We start from the raw sequence: 15,741 nt of genomic DNA, 5'->3' as shown, positions 1-15,741 counted from the left end.
ATTTTGCCTACTGTTTCTAAAAGATAGCATAGAGGTCGGAGAGCGTACTCTCAGTTTAAAAACATGGATTTAAAAAAGGGGGGTGGGGGTCAGTGCCCAGCCTGGCACAATCCGTAATCTCTGTTCTCAGGATTTTAATACTGTCTCCAAAACCCTGGCTGGTCAAAACTGGAATTTAACTGAACCAGCAGCCGTTCCAGTTCCAGAATGCGTGATGGCTTCAAAACAAGCACTGATACTGAGCCTTATTCTCCTAGAGAGGTAGGCCACACCTGGAGTCCTGTCCCCAACCCCCACTCACACACCCTCACAGGCCTGCAGTGCAGAAAGCTGCCTTCATCCTCATTCCCAGAAGTGCAATGCTTTGCTGCCCTCAGGAGTCAAGTGCTGCGGGCCTGCAGTGCCCAATGGGTAAAGAAATCTTGTAACTTGCCAGATTGGAAGCAGTGAAATATAGGGCAAAGCTCACTGAACTGGAAGTTGAGATTTTAGTTCTTGACCTCTACCTAGCTGGCTAAGTAATAATTTCTGGGTTTTGAAATTTTGCTCCTCTCTCTAAAAGGGATCAATTTGTGATCTCCAGGGTACCTTCCCACTGACAATCTTGAATTATATAAAAATGCTATAAAACCCATGGTATAAAATCAAACTCTCCACCAGTAAGTCTAGGGAACTGGGCCTGAGGCACTTGAACCTTGAGCTCTGGCTCTGGCAGGTGAGAGAGGGATTTCTTGTTATTTTCTCACCACAGGGGCTGCACTGGCCCCAGAACCCAGGGCCCCTCCCAAGTCATCTCCTGACCACCGCACCCTGACTTTAAAAGGAGGGTAAAGTGCCTGCAGTGGCCTCCCTCTGTGAAGAGCAGATACTGTACCTAGAAACAAAGCCAGGTGATCATGGGATATTTAGTATCCTCCAATCTCCTCGCCACAAGCCCATCTCTATCCTCCTTCCACCACCTCACAGCTTATCTCTGATACACGCATAATAAATAAGACATTTGCACATAAGGGTGATTGGGCCAGTTCCCCCCCCTTTCATATAAAAAGCATTAAATACAGTTTCAAAATAAAATACAAAGAGCAAAAAAGGGCCTGATCTCGGGACCACCTGTTCTCCACGGGAGAATGAATCTACACATCCCTCTCGGACCTGCCTGGGAGATTAGGGGCCCTTCTGGCACCATGAGTAAGAGCAACAGAGGCCAAGGTCGGGCCCCAAGCCCTGGGAGCTGAGAACTGGTGTTGCACCCACCTAAGACAAATCACGTTCAGAGGTGGCAGTAACAGAGACTAACCGCCCCAGTGTTCTGAGCTCTCAGGATGCTGGCGCCCGCCGCTTTCACTGGGTGGGTAACAGAAGCTCTCTGAGCAGGGCAGACTAAGGAAAAGTGCTAATCCCTTTATGACCCAGGTCCCAAAGGCATGGCAGCGGCCCAGGATGGGATGCGCTGTCCCCTGGGTCAGCCCGGGAAGCTGGCGCAGCTCACTGGGCCCCATCGTTCCGCCCGCCCACATCCTGCCTCTTGCTTTGCCCCAGTCCGCCGCCTGGGCCTCTGAGAGGCCAAGAATACCAATTCGGATCCCACACAGCGCCTGGGAGCCGAGAGCCGCACCTGCGGTCGTGCAAGGCAGCATAGAACGTCCCCCCTCACCCCGGCCAGGGCGAGCGGCCAGCGCGTCCTTCCTGACTTCCCTGCGCCCTAATACTGATTGCGGGTACCCCTACCCCGGCCTGGCAGCGCTGCGCCCTTGGGCGCGGTGGGAAGCGTTCGCTGTGAACGCTGGAGAGGCGCTTTGGCTTTTCTAGAAGCACGGGCCCCCGCGCTAAGAGCGCCGGGACCCCCGGGCTAGTGCGCACCGGCAGCGCCTCCCCAACCCCAACCCAGCCCGGCCAGCGGGGGAACCCAGCGCCAGACTGCAGGGTCTCTCTGCCCAAGGGCCAGGCCAGCGCAGAGCGAGTGCTACGCGCGACAAACTGCGCCCGGCTTGAGGTTCGCACCGCCGTCCCGCGTCGCCGGGGCCGGTGGCCCGAAGCCCTCGTGGCCGTAGCAGCGTAGTGCCGCCTCCTCGTAAGCCTCCAGAATGGTCTGGCGCTCCTCTGGGGTGAAGTCCATGGAGAAGGGATGCACCTGCAGGATGTGTCGCTTGATTGTGCTCACCTTGAGCGTGGCCAGCGCGCCCCCGCACACCATGCACACCAGGCCGCGCCGGCTGCCGTCATAGTCCATCAGGTACTCGCCCCGCCAGCGCGGCTGGTAGTTGCGCCGCTGCTCCCGGCTGCGAGGCGGCGGGGGCGGGGGAGGTGGCGGCGGGGGCAGTGGTAGCGGCGGGAAGGCTAGCCCCCCGGGCTCCTGACCGTCATCTTCATCCTCCTCTTCTTCGGCGGGCCGCTCCGATGGAGCCCCGGGGGACAGCGGCGCGTCGCCTGGGGAGGAACAAAGAGCTGCCTTAGAGCGGTGGGCAGGAATCAGGCCCCATCCCTACTCTCCACTGATCCTCCTGCCCCATCCTCCCGTCTCTCCTTGCAGCCTTCCACTCTCACCACCCTTCCCTCCGAGCCCTCTGTCCCTGCCCGCTCTCCCTTGCCAGCTGCTCTGGCCCTCCACAGGCTCACCCCACCACTCCTCCTCTGGCTCCGCCTCCTCTGCCCCTCCCCCCTCCTCAGAGGCTGAGGCTGTGCTGGGGGCGACAGGGTCGCTGGGGGACTCCGGGCTGGGCAGCCCCAGGGCCAGCAGGTGTGCAGCCTTCTCGCTCCATTCCTGGGCGATGAGGGCCTTGACTGGCCCGCTGAGGCTGGTGGAGCCCGGGTGGCGCTGGCGGATGTGTCGCTTGATGGTGCTCATCTTGAGCGAGGCCAGCGCGCCCCCGCACACCATGCACACCAGGCCGCGCCGGCAACCGTCCAGCTCCATGAGGTACTCCAGCCGCCAGCGCTCCTGGTAGTGGCGGCGATGGTCTCGGCCCCTCCGAGGCCGGACCGATGCGCCTGCCCTCTGGCCCTCTCCCTCGCCCTCCTCCTCCTGCTCTGCCGGCCCGGGCCTCTCAGGCACCCAGCCAGCCTCTTCCTTTACGTCTGGGGGGCTGAGATCCTGAGAGGAGGGGGCTCCAGCAGCGGGGGCGGAGTCCCGGCTCTTTCTGGTCAGGTCCTGGGGGACGAGGTCATCGTCTGTTGGGGAAGGGGTGAAGGAGAAGGCCTCAGCCTGCTGCTGGCTGGGTTGCCCTTACCCACACAAGAGGGTTCCATCCTTGCTCCTCACCCCAGCCCCAAGCTAGCCGGCCCCAGCCAGAGAGAGAGGGGTGGGGAGTTGCAAGTCTGTATGTGGCGGGAAAGTAAGCCTGCAGCCCTCAACCAAACGTCCCTGCCTCCCAATTTTGTGTTCAGCTCCCATGCTGCCGCCCTACTATCAAAGGGACCTCAGCCCTGGGACAGCCTCGCACCTGGTGAGGACTGGCTGAGCTCGGACAGAGCCTCAGGCTGGTCACCCCAGGCCTGCAGCAGGGCACTGCGCTGGGGGCCACTGAGCCCTAGGGAGCTGGGGTGCACCTCCAGCACGTGAGCACGGATGTCGTCCAAGTGCAGGCTCGGCAGTGCCCGGCCACAGGCCATGCACACCAGCCGATTCCCCCGTGGGTCGTAGTCCATGAGACACTCGGCCCGGAACCAGTTCTGCAGGGACTCCTTCAGCCTCCGCTCCAGGCGCCGGGCCCCCACTCCCCTGCTGCCCCCAGCCCTTCGGGAGGCTGCCAGGCGCCGGCGCCGAGGTGCCACTGGGCCCCCTCGAGTCCCTCGCCGCTGGCGCCGGCAGCCCCCACCAGCTGGGGCTTTGCCTGAAAGGGTTGGAGGGAAGCAACTGAGACTCTGGCCCCCTGGGGAGACCCCCACCACAGCCAGGTGCTCCACACACAGCCTCTTTCTCAGGTCCCTTTCCTTGTCTTTTCCTCTCCTCTCTCATCTTCTCTCTTGTTTTTTAGGCTCAAACTCTCTATGCAGCCACCATCATCCTGCCTCCCTCTACTAAAATTTCAGGCATGTGCCACCACACCCGTTCCCTTCATCAACACCCTCTCCCTAATCCTCCACCCAGCCTCCCTTCCCTGGGCTTCACTGTTCTAACACTACACCCCCATTTCCCTCACCAACTCACAGCCCTTTCCTCAACTTACCCCTCCCACCCCTACTACTCTCCTTGCTCATTCTACTAAACTGTCAAGGGTGCTGGAAACTACCCCCACACCACTATCCCTCCCTACACTCAACAGTAAGGGCAGTAAACACAATCTACCCAAAGGAGCAGAGAGAGGCTTGCTCTAAATAAATAAATAAACAAACAAACAAGTGAATAAATGAATAAATGCATACAGCAGAAAATGAACGAATGAATGAACAGAGCAGAAAAGCTGCCCGCCCGCCCCCACCCCCCAGCCCTATTACAATCCCCTGCCTCTCCATATTCTGTATTACCTGGGCCCTTGGGTGGGCAAGCTTGAAGGTTGGCCCCCTCCTCCTCCTCTTCATCTTCTTCCTCCTCCTCAGCCCCCTGGGCCCCTAGGCTCTCAGCCTCACCACAGGCCCCCAGCCCCAGGTGGGCATCCCAGCTGTTGCTGATGACTTCCTTCTCCCGGGTACTCCAATGTAGGGAGTAGGGGTGCTTCTGGCGGATGTGCCTCTTGATGGTGCTGAGCTTGAGGGTGGCCAGGGAGCTGCCACACACCATACACACCATGCCGTGCCGGGAGGGAATGAAGTCCATCAGGTACTCCAGTCTCCAGTGGTCGTGGTAGTAGCGCCGATGGTCCCTGCCAGGGATGCGGCTCTTTCCAGGCCTCGAGGCCCGAGCCTCACAATGATCTGAGTATTTCCTGCCTGAAGATGCTGGTCCCCTGGCCCTGGAGGAGGGTAGGGGGGTACTCCCCCAGGACCCCAAGGCACCCCCTTCCAGCTGAAGAGCTTGTCCTGAAGAAGGGAAAAGGGAGACACATTCTCAATCTCCAATTTCCAGGGAAAGGACCCAAAGCTTTGATTTGGAAGCATGAGAAAGGGAGGTGGGGGAGGGGAGTTTAGGGCAAGCAAGGGGTGGCAAGAGCAATGAAAGGGAAGCGGTGATGAGGGAGTCAAAACACCCCTTACAAAGAGGATCGAGAACAAAAGGATGTGTGTGTGGTGCAAGCTCCTCGCTGAAGGCCAGGAAGGGTGCCACTCTACATAGGTATGGGAGGATTAAAGCTAGGAGATCAGCAGGCTGGGCAGTTACAGCCGGAATGGAGAGAGCAGTGGGAGGGTGAACAAAGGTATCTGTCTGCATCCAGATCTGTGCTCAGACCCACACACCTGAGGCCCCACCAGGAGGGCCCCACCCAAAGGTCCCTTTGCCCAATAATACCTCAAATATGCCCTCCTGTAAATACCAGTTTAGGGATAGGTGGGAAATGTCAGCTCACAAAGCTGTCAACACTTCCAGGAAAGGAGTTTCTCAGATGCAGGCTTCCCCAGAATTGAGGGGGCCCAATGGCCCTGAAAAGGCAAAGTAGGAGGGCCACCAGAGGGACTCCTGAACATAGTAGTCAGTACAAACAGGGGAGCACTCACCACCCAGCAAACCCATTAAGTCTTTCTATGCATTTATCTCATCTGGGCTGGCAGGGACTTGGCTACTGCCCAGCCATCAGGAAGGTGGGCACTTCTGGGTCCCACCAACCTGCTAGTGTTCCTACACTTGGTTAAAAAGACATCCAGAGCCCTACCTTACCCTCCCTGCAGAGCTGGCTGATCATTTTTTTATTTAGAAAATGTTCTCTAGACAGGCAAGTTCTGGTCATTCTCTCAGTACAGAATTCCAGAGTCAAACAAAAGACAGGATCAGAGAGAGCTCCTGTCCGTGTGGCGTTTGGTTTGTTTTTTTTTTCATGATCATTATTACTATTTTTTAAGTAGAGCTATAGAAAATACACTAGGTTCAATATCTGGTTTCACCGGTGACTTGCTCAGTGACCTTTGGTAGGTCATGTCCGCTCTCTGGGCCTAAGCGCCTTTGTCTGCAAGCGCACTGGTTGGATAACTAGCATCCTACTAAGCATCCTTCCAGTGCGAGAGTCTTGTTAAGTAGAAGGCAGACTGGCCCTTTAAGAGCAGAAAGAAAAAAAATAGAAAAGAAAAAGGAGGAGCTGAGATTCTTTTAAAAACAAAAGGGGATGGGGGGCTTTTGGGGAGGAGAGCTCAGAGAGTAAGGAACAGTCAGGACCGAACCTTGGCTGATAAAGGCAATAAAACCCTGCAGCAGGGAGGAAAAGAAAAAAAAACCAGTTGGCTTTAAGAGTCAACGAGGACCGGCCGGTCCTGGTACAGCTGACAAACTGGGGCCAAAATAAATTCTGAAACGCCACAGCGCACGGGCAGGAGGGGGCATCCACCTTCGTGAGCGAGCCCACTCCTTACTTAAGACTTTCTCGACGTGGGGGAAGGCAGAAGGGACCCCCAGGACGTAGGCTGTGCTCCCCCCCCCTTAGCGCAACCGTGAAGGGAAGAGTTCCCGTCTCCAGCAAGGCCACACAGGAGAGGGACTGCGTACCCGACAACCCGACATCAGCGGAATTCCGAGTTACTCTGGGGAAAGCCCCAGAGAGGGACGGGGGGCTGGGCGGCCTTTGAAAAGAAAGACCACTTGGGAGTCTGAGAAGGCGCGGGGGCCGCAAGTTCCAGCCCCTCGTCCCCCGTGTCGCTGGTGCCCCCCAAAAGCGGGCGCCGCGGGGCCCTTTAAGGAGCAGGGATCCGCCCCAGCCCGGCGGGCAGACCCTGGCACGGGCGGGGGGCGCCCCGCGGGCCTTGCAGCTGCGCTCTGTGCCCGCCAGGTGGCGCCCCCGACCGCCCGGCGCTCGTCCCCCGCTTTGTTCGGCGGCCGAGAGGGGCCCGGAGCCGCAGCCCTCCCCTCCCCCACGCCGGGGCCCCCGCCCCGGACCGTCGGGCCCAGCTCTTACCGCCGTCGTCCTCCTCGGGCTCCGCGCCGCCGCTCGCTGCAGCGGGCGGCAGCCGTCGGCCCCGTGCCGAGGACACTGCGGGCCCGGGGCCGCCCCTGCCGCCACCGCTCCGGCTCCGGTGGTCCCCGCCGGGCTCCATGCGCTGTGCTGTGGAGCGGGGGCCCCGGGGCGGCGGGGCGCGGGGCCGCGGAGCCGGCGGCGGCGCGCGCAGGGCGCTCGGTGCGCGGGGCCCCCGGGCGCGGGGCGCATTCACGGGCGGCCGGCCGCACGGACGGCTGGCTGCTCGCTCGGCGGCGCGGGCTGGACCGGGGTGGGGATTCCTGTCTGGGGCCCCTGGGGCTCCTTTAAGGGCTCCTGGGTAAATTTAAAGGGGCCGCGCGCAATTTCCTCCTGCCAGCTCGCGGGGGGCTGGCGCGGGGAAGGCGAGAGGTGGCGAGTCCGCAGTGGGCGCCTGTTACGGACGCGGGAAGCACGGACCTCAGCGCCCTCACGGGCCCGCCCCGCCGCATCGGCAGCTGCAGCTCCGGTTTGTAAAGAGTCGCCGAGGCGACCACGGGCGCCGGCGTCCAGTCCGCTGCGCTGCGCTTCAGCCACCGCCCCCTCGGGGCATCTCCGCGAGCAGCTCTCCGCCGCTGGCTAGCAGGGGACAGCCCGGTGCGGCGGCCCGGAGCCCCTCTCCGGGTACCTCCTTGTCCTCCCGCGCGAGCTGGGCGCGGGCCCCGAGCGGACGCGCCTGGCAGGGGCCCCAGATGGCCGCGGCCCCGCGGAGAGGGTGGAGCCGTGGGGGCCGCCGCGCCCCCTCCCGCGGGAGCCTGGGGCTAGCGCTGGCAGCTCTGACTTCTACCGGGGAGGGGCGGCGGGGCGAGGCTTCCACCGAGCCGCGTGAGGGCGGTGGCCGCGAAAGTGCAAGCCTGGGAGAGGGGCGCGCAGAGGACTGGAGAAGAGCGAGCGCGCTGCGCCTTGCCGGCCGGCGTTGCAAAACGCAGGTGGCCCCGGGCTGGAAGCCGGAAAGAGAAGGCGACTGCGGCGGTGATTCAGGCCCCTGCCCCCGCAGGCCTATAGGTGCCAGGGGAGGCAGTCTGATCAGCCCCGGGGCTCCTGCACAGGACGAAGGGGCAAAGAATGCTGGCCCCGATCGTGGTGTTGGGCACCTTGAGACGCGCGTCCCTGGGCTGGGAATCCCTCGGGCGAATTCCGACTTCGGCCCCGGGACACCTCCAGGTCTCTGGCTCCGGAAAAGCCTGGAGAAGGAACCTCGAGGGGTTGTGATGTCGAAGCAGCTTGGGGTCCTCCCAGGACCGCTGGAGAAGCAGGTGCTTGCTTAGCCTTGGTTGGTCTCACACAACAAAGCGAAGGCCTGGGGATCCTAATTATAGGGTGCGGGACACCATGAGGGTCTTATTATCTAGTGGTGGGTTTTATTCCCTCCCTGCCGAGAAGGCACACAATAGTCAGTCAGAGAAGTCATGTTCACTGGGTCATTCTCACACTCAACACCTACTATGTGCTACCAGCACTGACTCTGGACACGTAGCAGTCAACAAGGTTGCTCCTACTGCCGGTAACTTAGACATCCTCAGCCAATAAAAAAGAAACAATTACAGCCCCTGGGGAGTAAGGAAAGAATTAAATTATCGGGCACACAGGAATCCATTCCCTGAAGTCTATGTGCGGAGAAGACAGGAACTAACATTTCTGAAGTGCCACTAAGGGCGCTTTCACTGGTGGAAACGCCCTCCCCCGCCCCCATCCCCCGAGTCGTTTTCAGTCTCCTGGATGACTTGGAAGAGACTTCACCTTGGGGACATTTAAGACCCTGCCCCACAACTCTGCTGTCCCAGGGCAGGCTGCCCTTCGTTTCACCCGCTGAGCTGAGGAGGGCCATGTGCTCATGGGATGCAGGAGACACCATGAAGCAGAAGGTTGACAGGCCCAGGAACACAAAGAAAATAATAGGGAATTGGCCTACTTAAAGCTTAGAAAAGAAAAAGAGACCAGAGGTCATGCGCATGCCTTTAATCCTAGTGGTTGGAGGCAGACACAGGCAGATCTCTGATTTTGGGGCCAGCCTGGTCAACATAACAAGTTCCAGGCCAGCCAGAGGTATATAGGTGAGACTGTGTCTTAAATAATAATAGTAATAATACAGAAAGGAAGAAAAAAGGGTTTGGGTATGATGGCCCGCACCTTGATTCCAGCGCTCTTGGAACGTGAAGCAGGATGGTAGCTCCAGGTTCTATCCCCAGGACTCTTTCTAAGGGAATATAGCACTCCAAAGCAATCTAGCGACATAAGTGAAGGATGTCTGTTTTCCTAAGACCTTACACTTTATTAGTGTAGTTTCTAGGTACAGGGGTCCCCTAGTGTAGGGCCAGCCATTGCAAAAACACTTTGGAACCTATCCTTCCAGTATTATTTATAAAAGGCAGTTTTGTTACCAAAAGAAAGATATCACAGCCACCTGGACAGTTGTCTGTCCTCGCTGACACCCTGCTCAGTCTCAGGAAGGGCCCAAGGCTCCATGATTTGTGATTTCTCCATCCATAGCTTAGTCTTTGTAGCCGAACCATGACCCTGGAGCTGGCTGTCAAGATGAAAAGGCAGAAACTCTTCACAAGACAGTGGTCCAAGCCAGGCATGGTGGTGCAGGCTTTCACTTCCTGCACTCAGGAAGCAGAGGTAACTGGATTTCGTGAGTTTGGGGCCAGCCAGGTCTACATACTAAACTCCAGGACAGCAAAGGATACATATGTAATGATACCTTTGCTCCAAAAAAAAGAGGAGAGATAAAAAAGAAAAAGAGAGAAAGGGCAGGGTTGTCTACTAATTCCTTTGCTAACCACCTAGTCAGAAAGTATTACCTGGAGTCAGGCATGATGGTGGACTCCTATAACCCTAGCACTCAAGAGGCCGAGGCAGGAGAATTGCCATAAGCCACAAACTGACAAAATCCTTCCTCAAAAAAGAGAATGACCAAGACATGGTCATATTAACCTGTAATCCCAGCATTTAGGGAATGCACACAGGAAGGTCAGGAGCTCCAGGCCAGCTTCAGCTACACAGTCAGTTCAAAGCCAGTGTGGCCCGTGTGGCATGCTTCCTCAGATACATGGGGTAAGGAGAGAGAACGAGTCTTGAGCACCAAGCCCTGGGCTGGCAGCAAAGGATTAAAAATAGGGGCAGGGTTGGATAAAGTGCTTTCCTTCCAAGTACGAGGTCTGCATTTGATGCCCTCCAGACCCACAGAAAAAAGTCTGGGCATAATGGTGGTACTTGTAATCCCAGTGCTGGTAAAATAGAAATAGGTAGAGCTCCCTGGCCAGCCCACATGCTTTAGCCAGTTCCAAGCCAGTAAGAGACCCTGTACCAAAGAAAGAAAAAAAAAAAGGTGTCTTCACATGTATATGCACACCATACACATATGAATATCACATGTACATATACACCACACACATGAATGTCACATGTACATAAAACACCACACACATGAATATCACATGTACATTAACACCACACGTGTGAATATCACATGTACATATACACTACATGCGTATGAGCATCACAGTACACCACACACATAAACATCACATGTATGTATACACCACACATGCATAAACATCACATATACATATACACCACACATGAACATCACATGTACATATACACTACACGCATATGAGCATCACATGTACGAATGCACCGCATATGCGAACACTCCGTCTACGTGTACATTACACATATGAACATCACATGTATGTATATACCACACACGCATGGACATCACATATACACCACACACATATGAACATCACATGTATGTATACACCACACACACATGAACATCACATATACACCACACACATGTGAAAAGAAATATGAACGGTTTCAAACCTAATGCCTAAGGTGCAGCTCAGAGACAGACCTTATACCTAGGACACTCGAGGTCCCAGGTTTGACCCTCAGTAACAGAAAAACAAATGATCCACTTCTTTGCTAGGCACTATCAGGTAACTGTGGGAAGGAAGAACCACAAATGATGATCAGGGACATGACATGACTGTCAAGGGACTGTCCACCTCCCTGAGCACTCAGGAGACAGGCAGGCCGATCACTGAGTTCAAGGCCAGCCTGTCTACAGAGTGAGATCTGCCTGCTTTTGTCTTCCAAGTGCTGGGATTACACGTGTGCACCACCACCACTTTTTAAATAAAATATGTTTTAACTATTTTTATGTATATGAATGTTTTGCACATATATATATATATGTTCTATTCTATGTGCATACCTGGTTCCTGAAGAGGCCAGAAGATGGCATTGGATCCTCTGAACTGGAATTGCATGTATAAGCTACCAAGTTAGTGTTAGGAATAGAACCTGGATCCTCTGGAAGAGCAGACAGTGCTCTTAAGCACTGAGCCATCTCTCCAGCCCTTCTTCAACCCTTTTTTGTTTGCTGTTATTTTTGGTTTTTGGTTTTTTGAGACAGGGTTTCTTTGGGTTGCCCTGGCTGTCCTGGAACTCATTCTGTAGACCAGGCTGACCTCAAACTCACAGAGATCCACCTGCCTCTGCCTCCTGAGAGCTGGGATTAGAGTCATGCACCACTACTGCCTGGCCCTCTTTAACCCTTTAAATTTTATTGTACTTCTTTCTTCATTTATTTGTTTACTTATTTACTTATTTTGATTTTTCAAGACAGGGTTTCTGTGTGTAGCTTTGGAACCTGTCCTGGCACTCACTCTGTAGACCAGGCTGACCTTGAACTCACAGAGATCCACCTGTCCCTGCCTCCCGAGTACTGGGATTAAAGGCATGCGCCACCACCGCCCAGCTAAATTTTTTGTTTGTTTCCTTCTGATCCAAAAAAAATTTTTAAATGTCTCATAAGCCCCTGAAAGCATTGTGGCTTGTCAGGCTAATGGGTCGCCAGAGAGTGGGTTGCAGTATGGGTCATATGTCCAAGAACAGCCACCAACCTGGGAAGGCATCCAAGGGACAGCATGGCTTGAACAGATCAGGAGGCGTTGCCAGGAGGGGAACGAGACAGCAGGCCCTGCTGGCCCAGGTCAGGCCTATTGAGGTCATAGGCAAGGGGAAGAAACAGAAAAGGAAAGGGAACTTAACAAGAACTAAGCCTTCGGGGGCCACCTTGAAAGTCCAGTCTTTCCTGGAGGACTGGAAGGTTGAACTTCCAGGAGGCGGCCCTAAGGATACCAGAGAGGGAAGTTACAGAGCAGCACAGCTGGAGGCCCTTAGAGCAGCAGCAGCAAGAGGCTTCAGCCATCAAAGCAGCGGTGCCAGCGAGGGCAGGGGACAGGGCTTGAGTAGGCACTGCACACAGGAGGAGGTGGGCTGGAAAGTGAGATGCTCCCTCTGTCCACCCTCATCCCTGCAATGGATGCTGGGAGAAGGTAACTTTATGACCCATGTGACTTAAGCTGCTCACACCCAGAGTTTGTCCTTCTGCCCAGTATCTAGGTTACAGTGGCTTTGGCTTGAACCATATTAAGAAGATAGAGCTGGAACTGGGTGGTGGTGGCACACACATTTAATCCCAGGACTTGGGAGGCAGAGTTAGGCAGATCTCTGTGAGTTCGAGGCCAGCCTGGTCTACAGAGTGAGTTCCAGGACTTCCAGGTGTAGTACAAATTCTAATTGGTCTTAATAATAAAAACCTGGAGTCAGATATTAGGGGGTGAAAGCTGAAGAATCAGAGAAGCAAAGCAGCTACCACTAGAGTTCTTACCTCTACCAATGCTCAGACCAAAGGGGCGATCCTGTCCGCAGACTGACTGCCTAGACTGCACTGCTTCCTCAGACTGCTTGCTCAGACTGCACTGAGCTCCTGTCTCCTCCCACCTTATATTCCTCTCTCCACCAAGCCATATCTCTCCTGTCTCTACCTCCCTAATGTTGGGATTAAAGGCATGGCATCCCAAGTGCTGGGATCACCTTTGTGTGAGCTCTGTTTATCTTTCTCACAGAGATTCGTCTGCCTCTGTCACCTAAATCCTGGGATTAAAGGTGTTTATCATCACTGCCTGGCCTCTGTGCTTGACTAGTGTGAGCTCTGTTTCTCTTTTAGACTGGATCAATTTCAAATAGTCCAGGGTGGCCTTGAACTAACAGAGATCTGTCTCCCTCTGGTATCACTAAAGGTGTATGCCACCACTGCCTGGCCTCTAGTGGTTTAGCTCTGCGCTCTGATCTTCAGGCAAGCTTTATTTGTTAAAACACAAACAGAATATCACCACAGCCAGGGCTACACAGATAAACCCTGCCTCAAACAAAACAAAACAAAAATGTAGAGCTGAGTGTAGCAGAGCTCATTGTAGGCCCAGCGCTTCAAATGTAGAGGCAAGAGAATCAGGAGCAGTGTCAGAAGCGAGAGAGCTGGCTCAGTGTGGCTTGCTACCCAAACATGAGGACCCAGGTTGGATTCTCCAGAGTCCGTGTAAACCCAGGTGTGGTGGCACAAACGCGTAAACCTGCTGCTCCTGTGTCAAGATGGAAGGTGAAGGAGAAACCTGAGTGCTCTTAGGCCGGCCTGTTGTATGAAGAAGCATCCAACAACAAATAAAAAGACCCTAGCTCAAAGAAGCTGGGCATCACAGTGCAGACTTTAAACCCGGCTAGAGATAGGCAGATCTCTAGGAGTTTGAGGCTAACTTGGTCGACATAGTGACCAACCAAAGCTACACAGTGGAGCCTGAACCAGAGATACTTTGGAATCTGAACCAGAGATACCCTAATTTTTTAGATTGATTTATTTTATATGTATGAGTGTGGGTTTTGCCTACATGTATGTATGTGTACCATACGCCTACCTGGTGGCTAAGGAAGTTAGAAGACAGCATTGGATGCTCTGGAACCAGAGTTATGATTGAGCCACCGTGTGGGTGCTGGGAACAGATCCATGGTCCTCTGCAAGAGCAACAAGTACTCTTAACTGCTGAGCCACCGCCCCAGCCCCAGAAACGTCCCAGTCTTTTCATCTTGCCTCTTCTCTTCATCCTCAGCCTCAGATGTGTGGTCTGCCCGCTACTGTTACCAGCCAGGGCCGTGGGTTCCCTAGCCTCACAGAGCCAGAGCCCCTCTGAGCTACTTCCTCCTCCTTTTTAGATATTTCTTTGTGCAGAGCCATGATGAGATGGCCCCAGCTGAGAACCAACTCAGAAGAGCCTGTGAAAGGGGATCCTTGAAGGGGGCAAAAACCTTAACATCACTGGACCCAAATTGCCCACAAATACTAGTCTAGTCTATTTTTCAACATATGCGGAGCTCAGAAACAAATACTGGTTCTGGAAGGCAGCCTTTGACCCCTCCAACCGGTCAATATATATATATAGCCAGTGTGTCAAGTGTGCATGTGTGTGTGTGTGTGTGTTTTGTTGAGATAGAAACCAGAATCCAACATTCTAGGCAAGTTCCCTATCACTGAACTACGCCCCAGCCCTCAAAGAACTTTCTGTATAAACTGGAAATGAAATCATCCCTTGTAAAATTCCTAAAGAATTCCAGACATAAAGATTGTATCCAAGCAGGGCATGATGACTCAGGCCGATAATCCCAGTATTTAGGAGCTGAAAGCAAGAGGATCTGTGTGCAGTGAGACCTGCTTTGACCATATGGCAAACTCAGAGCCAGTCTGGGCTATGTTTGATCCAGGTTTAAGCCAAAACTGAAGGCTTTGTGATGGGGAAGAAGGCAGTAATTTTAGTCCCACACACATTTGGAAATAAAGCAGTCAGTAAATGTCTTGTTTCTTAGAAAAGAGAAACCAGGCAAGCTGTTTTCTGATGTTAACTCAACGGAAAGTTCAAAGCAGGATAAGGTTTGTGACAGGCCAGGAGGGCTTCAGGTGAGAAAGGAGACAATTTGAGCACAGATAACACTTTGAGAAGAGACCCAAGCCCGTTCCTCTAAAAAAAAGAAGGAAAGAAAGAAAAAAAGAAAAAGAACTTAAAAAATAAGTAAATAAAATTTAAAACAGGATTTATTCAACCAACATATACAAAGCTCTGGGTTCCATTGCTAATACCTCATAGGCCAGACATGATGCCGCATACCTGTAATCCCAGTATTTAGGAAGTGGAAGCAGGAAATTCAAAGTCACATCAATTCAAGGTCAGCCTAAAATACATGAGGCCCTATCTCAAAATAATAATAATAACCCAATGACAAAAGTGTATAACCAGACATGGAGGCACACAACTGTAATCTGAGCACTCAGGAATCTAAGAGAGAATCATGATAGGATTCTTGGGCCGGCCTGTTGTATGAAGAAGCATCCAACAACAAATAAAAAGACCCTAGCTCAAAACAAGGTGGGAAGCTGGGCATCACAGTACAGACTTTAAACCCGGCACAAAGTGAGGCCATATAGTCTGTCTCATAAAACAAAGACAAATATCTCCCTCCCTCCCTCCCTCTCTATTTCACGCATGCACACACACATAGGAAAAGAATATTAGTAGTGGCTTATTTGCTACAACCGTATTTTTTTCCTGAAAAAGGGTTTCTCTGTGTTTCAGCTCTGGCTGTCCTAGAACTCAATTTGTAGCACAGTCTGGCCTCAAACCTGGAGATCCATCTACCTCTGCCTCCCAAATGCTGGAATTAAAAGTGTGCACCACCACCGCCCAGTGTATAACCATCTTTCAAGAAGGAATTATCACTTAATTCTTCCAGAGGTCCTGAGTTCAATTCCCAGCAACCACATGTTGCTCACAGCCATCTCCAGTGAGATCTGGTGGCCTATTCAGTC

The 15,741-nt window shown here is 54.0% G+C and overlaps 1 protein-coding gene across 2 annotated transcripts; it reads right to left on the bottom strand.

The window, feature by feature from the left end:
* Positions 1-1,430: 1,430 nt before the first annotated feature.
* Zfta (zinc finger translocation associated) lies at positions 1,431-7,805 on the bottom strand. Of its 2 annotated transcripts, none has more exons than XM_075973394.1 (5): positions 6,975-7,805; positions 4,465-4,956; positions 3,441-3,830; positions 2,617-3,168; positions 1,431-2,427 (listed from the first exon to the last, which is right to left on the bottom strand). In XM_075973394.1, the coding sequence occupies exons 1-5, from the start codon at positions 7,111-7,113 to the stop codon at positions 1,964-1,966; spliced, it is 2,037 nt and encodes a 678-aa protein (XP_075829509.1). In that variant the 5' UTR covers positions 7,114-7,805; the 3' UTR covers positions 1,431-1,963. The 2 variants fall into 2 exon arrangements, with proteins under 2 accessions (XP_075829509.1, XP_075829510.1); XM_075973395.1 differs by having other exon boundaries at positions 7,452-7,794.
* Between the last annotated feature and the right edge of the window lie 7,936 nt (positions 7,806-15,741).

This window comes from Microtus pennsylvanicus, chromosome 5, assembly GCF_037038515.1.
Source record: "Microtus pennsylvanicus isolate mMicPen1 chromosome 5, mMicPen1.hap1, whole genome shotgun sequence".
NCBI classification, from domain to species: domain Eukaryota; kingdom Metazoa; phylum Chordata; class Mammalia; order Rodentia; family Cricetidae; genus Microtus; species Microtus pennsylvanicus.
This window is presented reverse-complemented; position numbering and strand designations above follow the sequence as displayed.

Coding starts and splice junctions, on each gene's coding strand:
- Zfta (XM_075973394.1), bottom strand. CDS start 7,113: ATGGAGCCCGGCGGGGACCACCGGAGCCGGAGCGGTGGCGGCAGGGGC. Junction 4,957..6,974: donor GCCCGAGGAGGACGACGGCG/GTAAGAGCTGGG, acceptor TCCCTTCTTCAG/GACAAGCTCTTCAGCTGGAA. Junction 2,428..2,616: donor GCCAGAGGAGGAGTGGTGGG/GTGAGCCTGTGG, acceptor GTTCCTCCCCAG/GCGACGCGCCGCTGTCCCCC.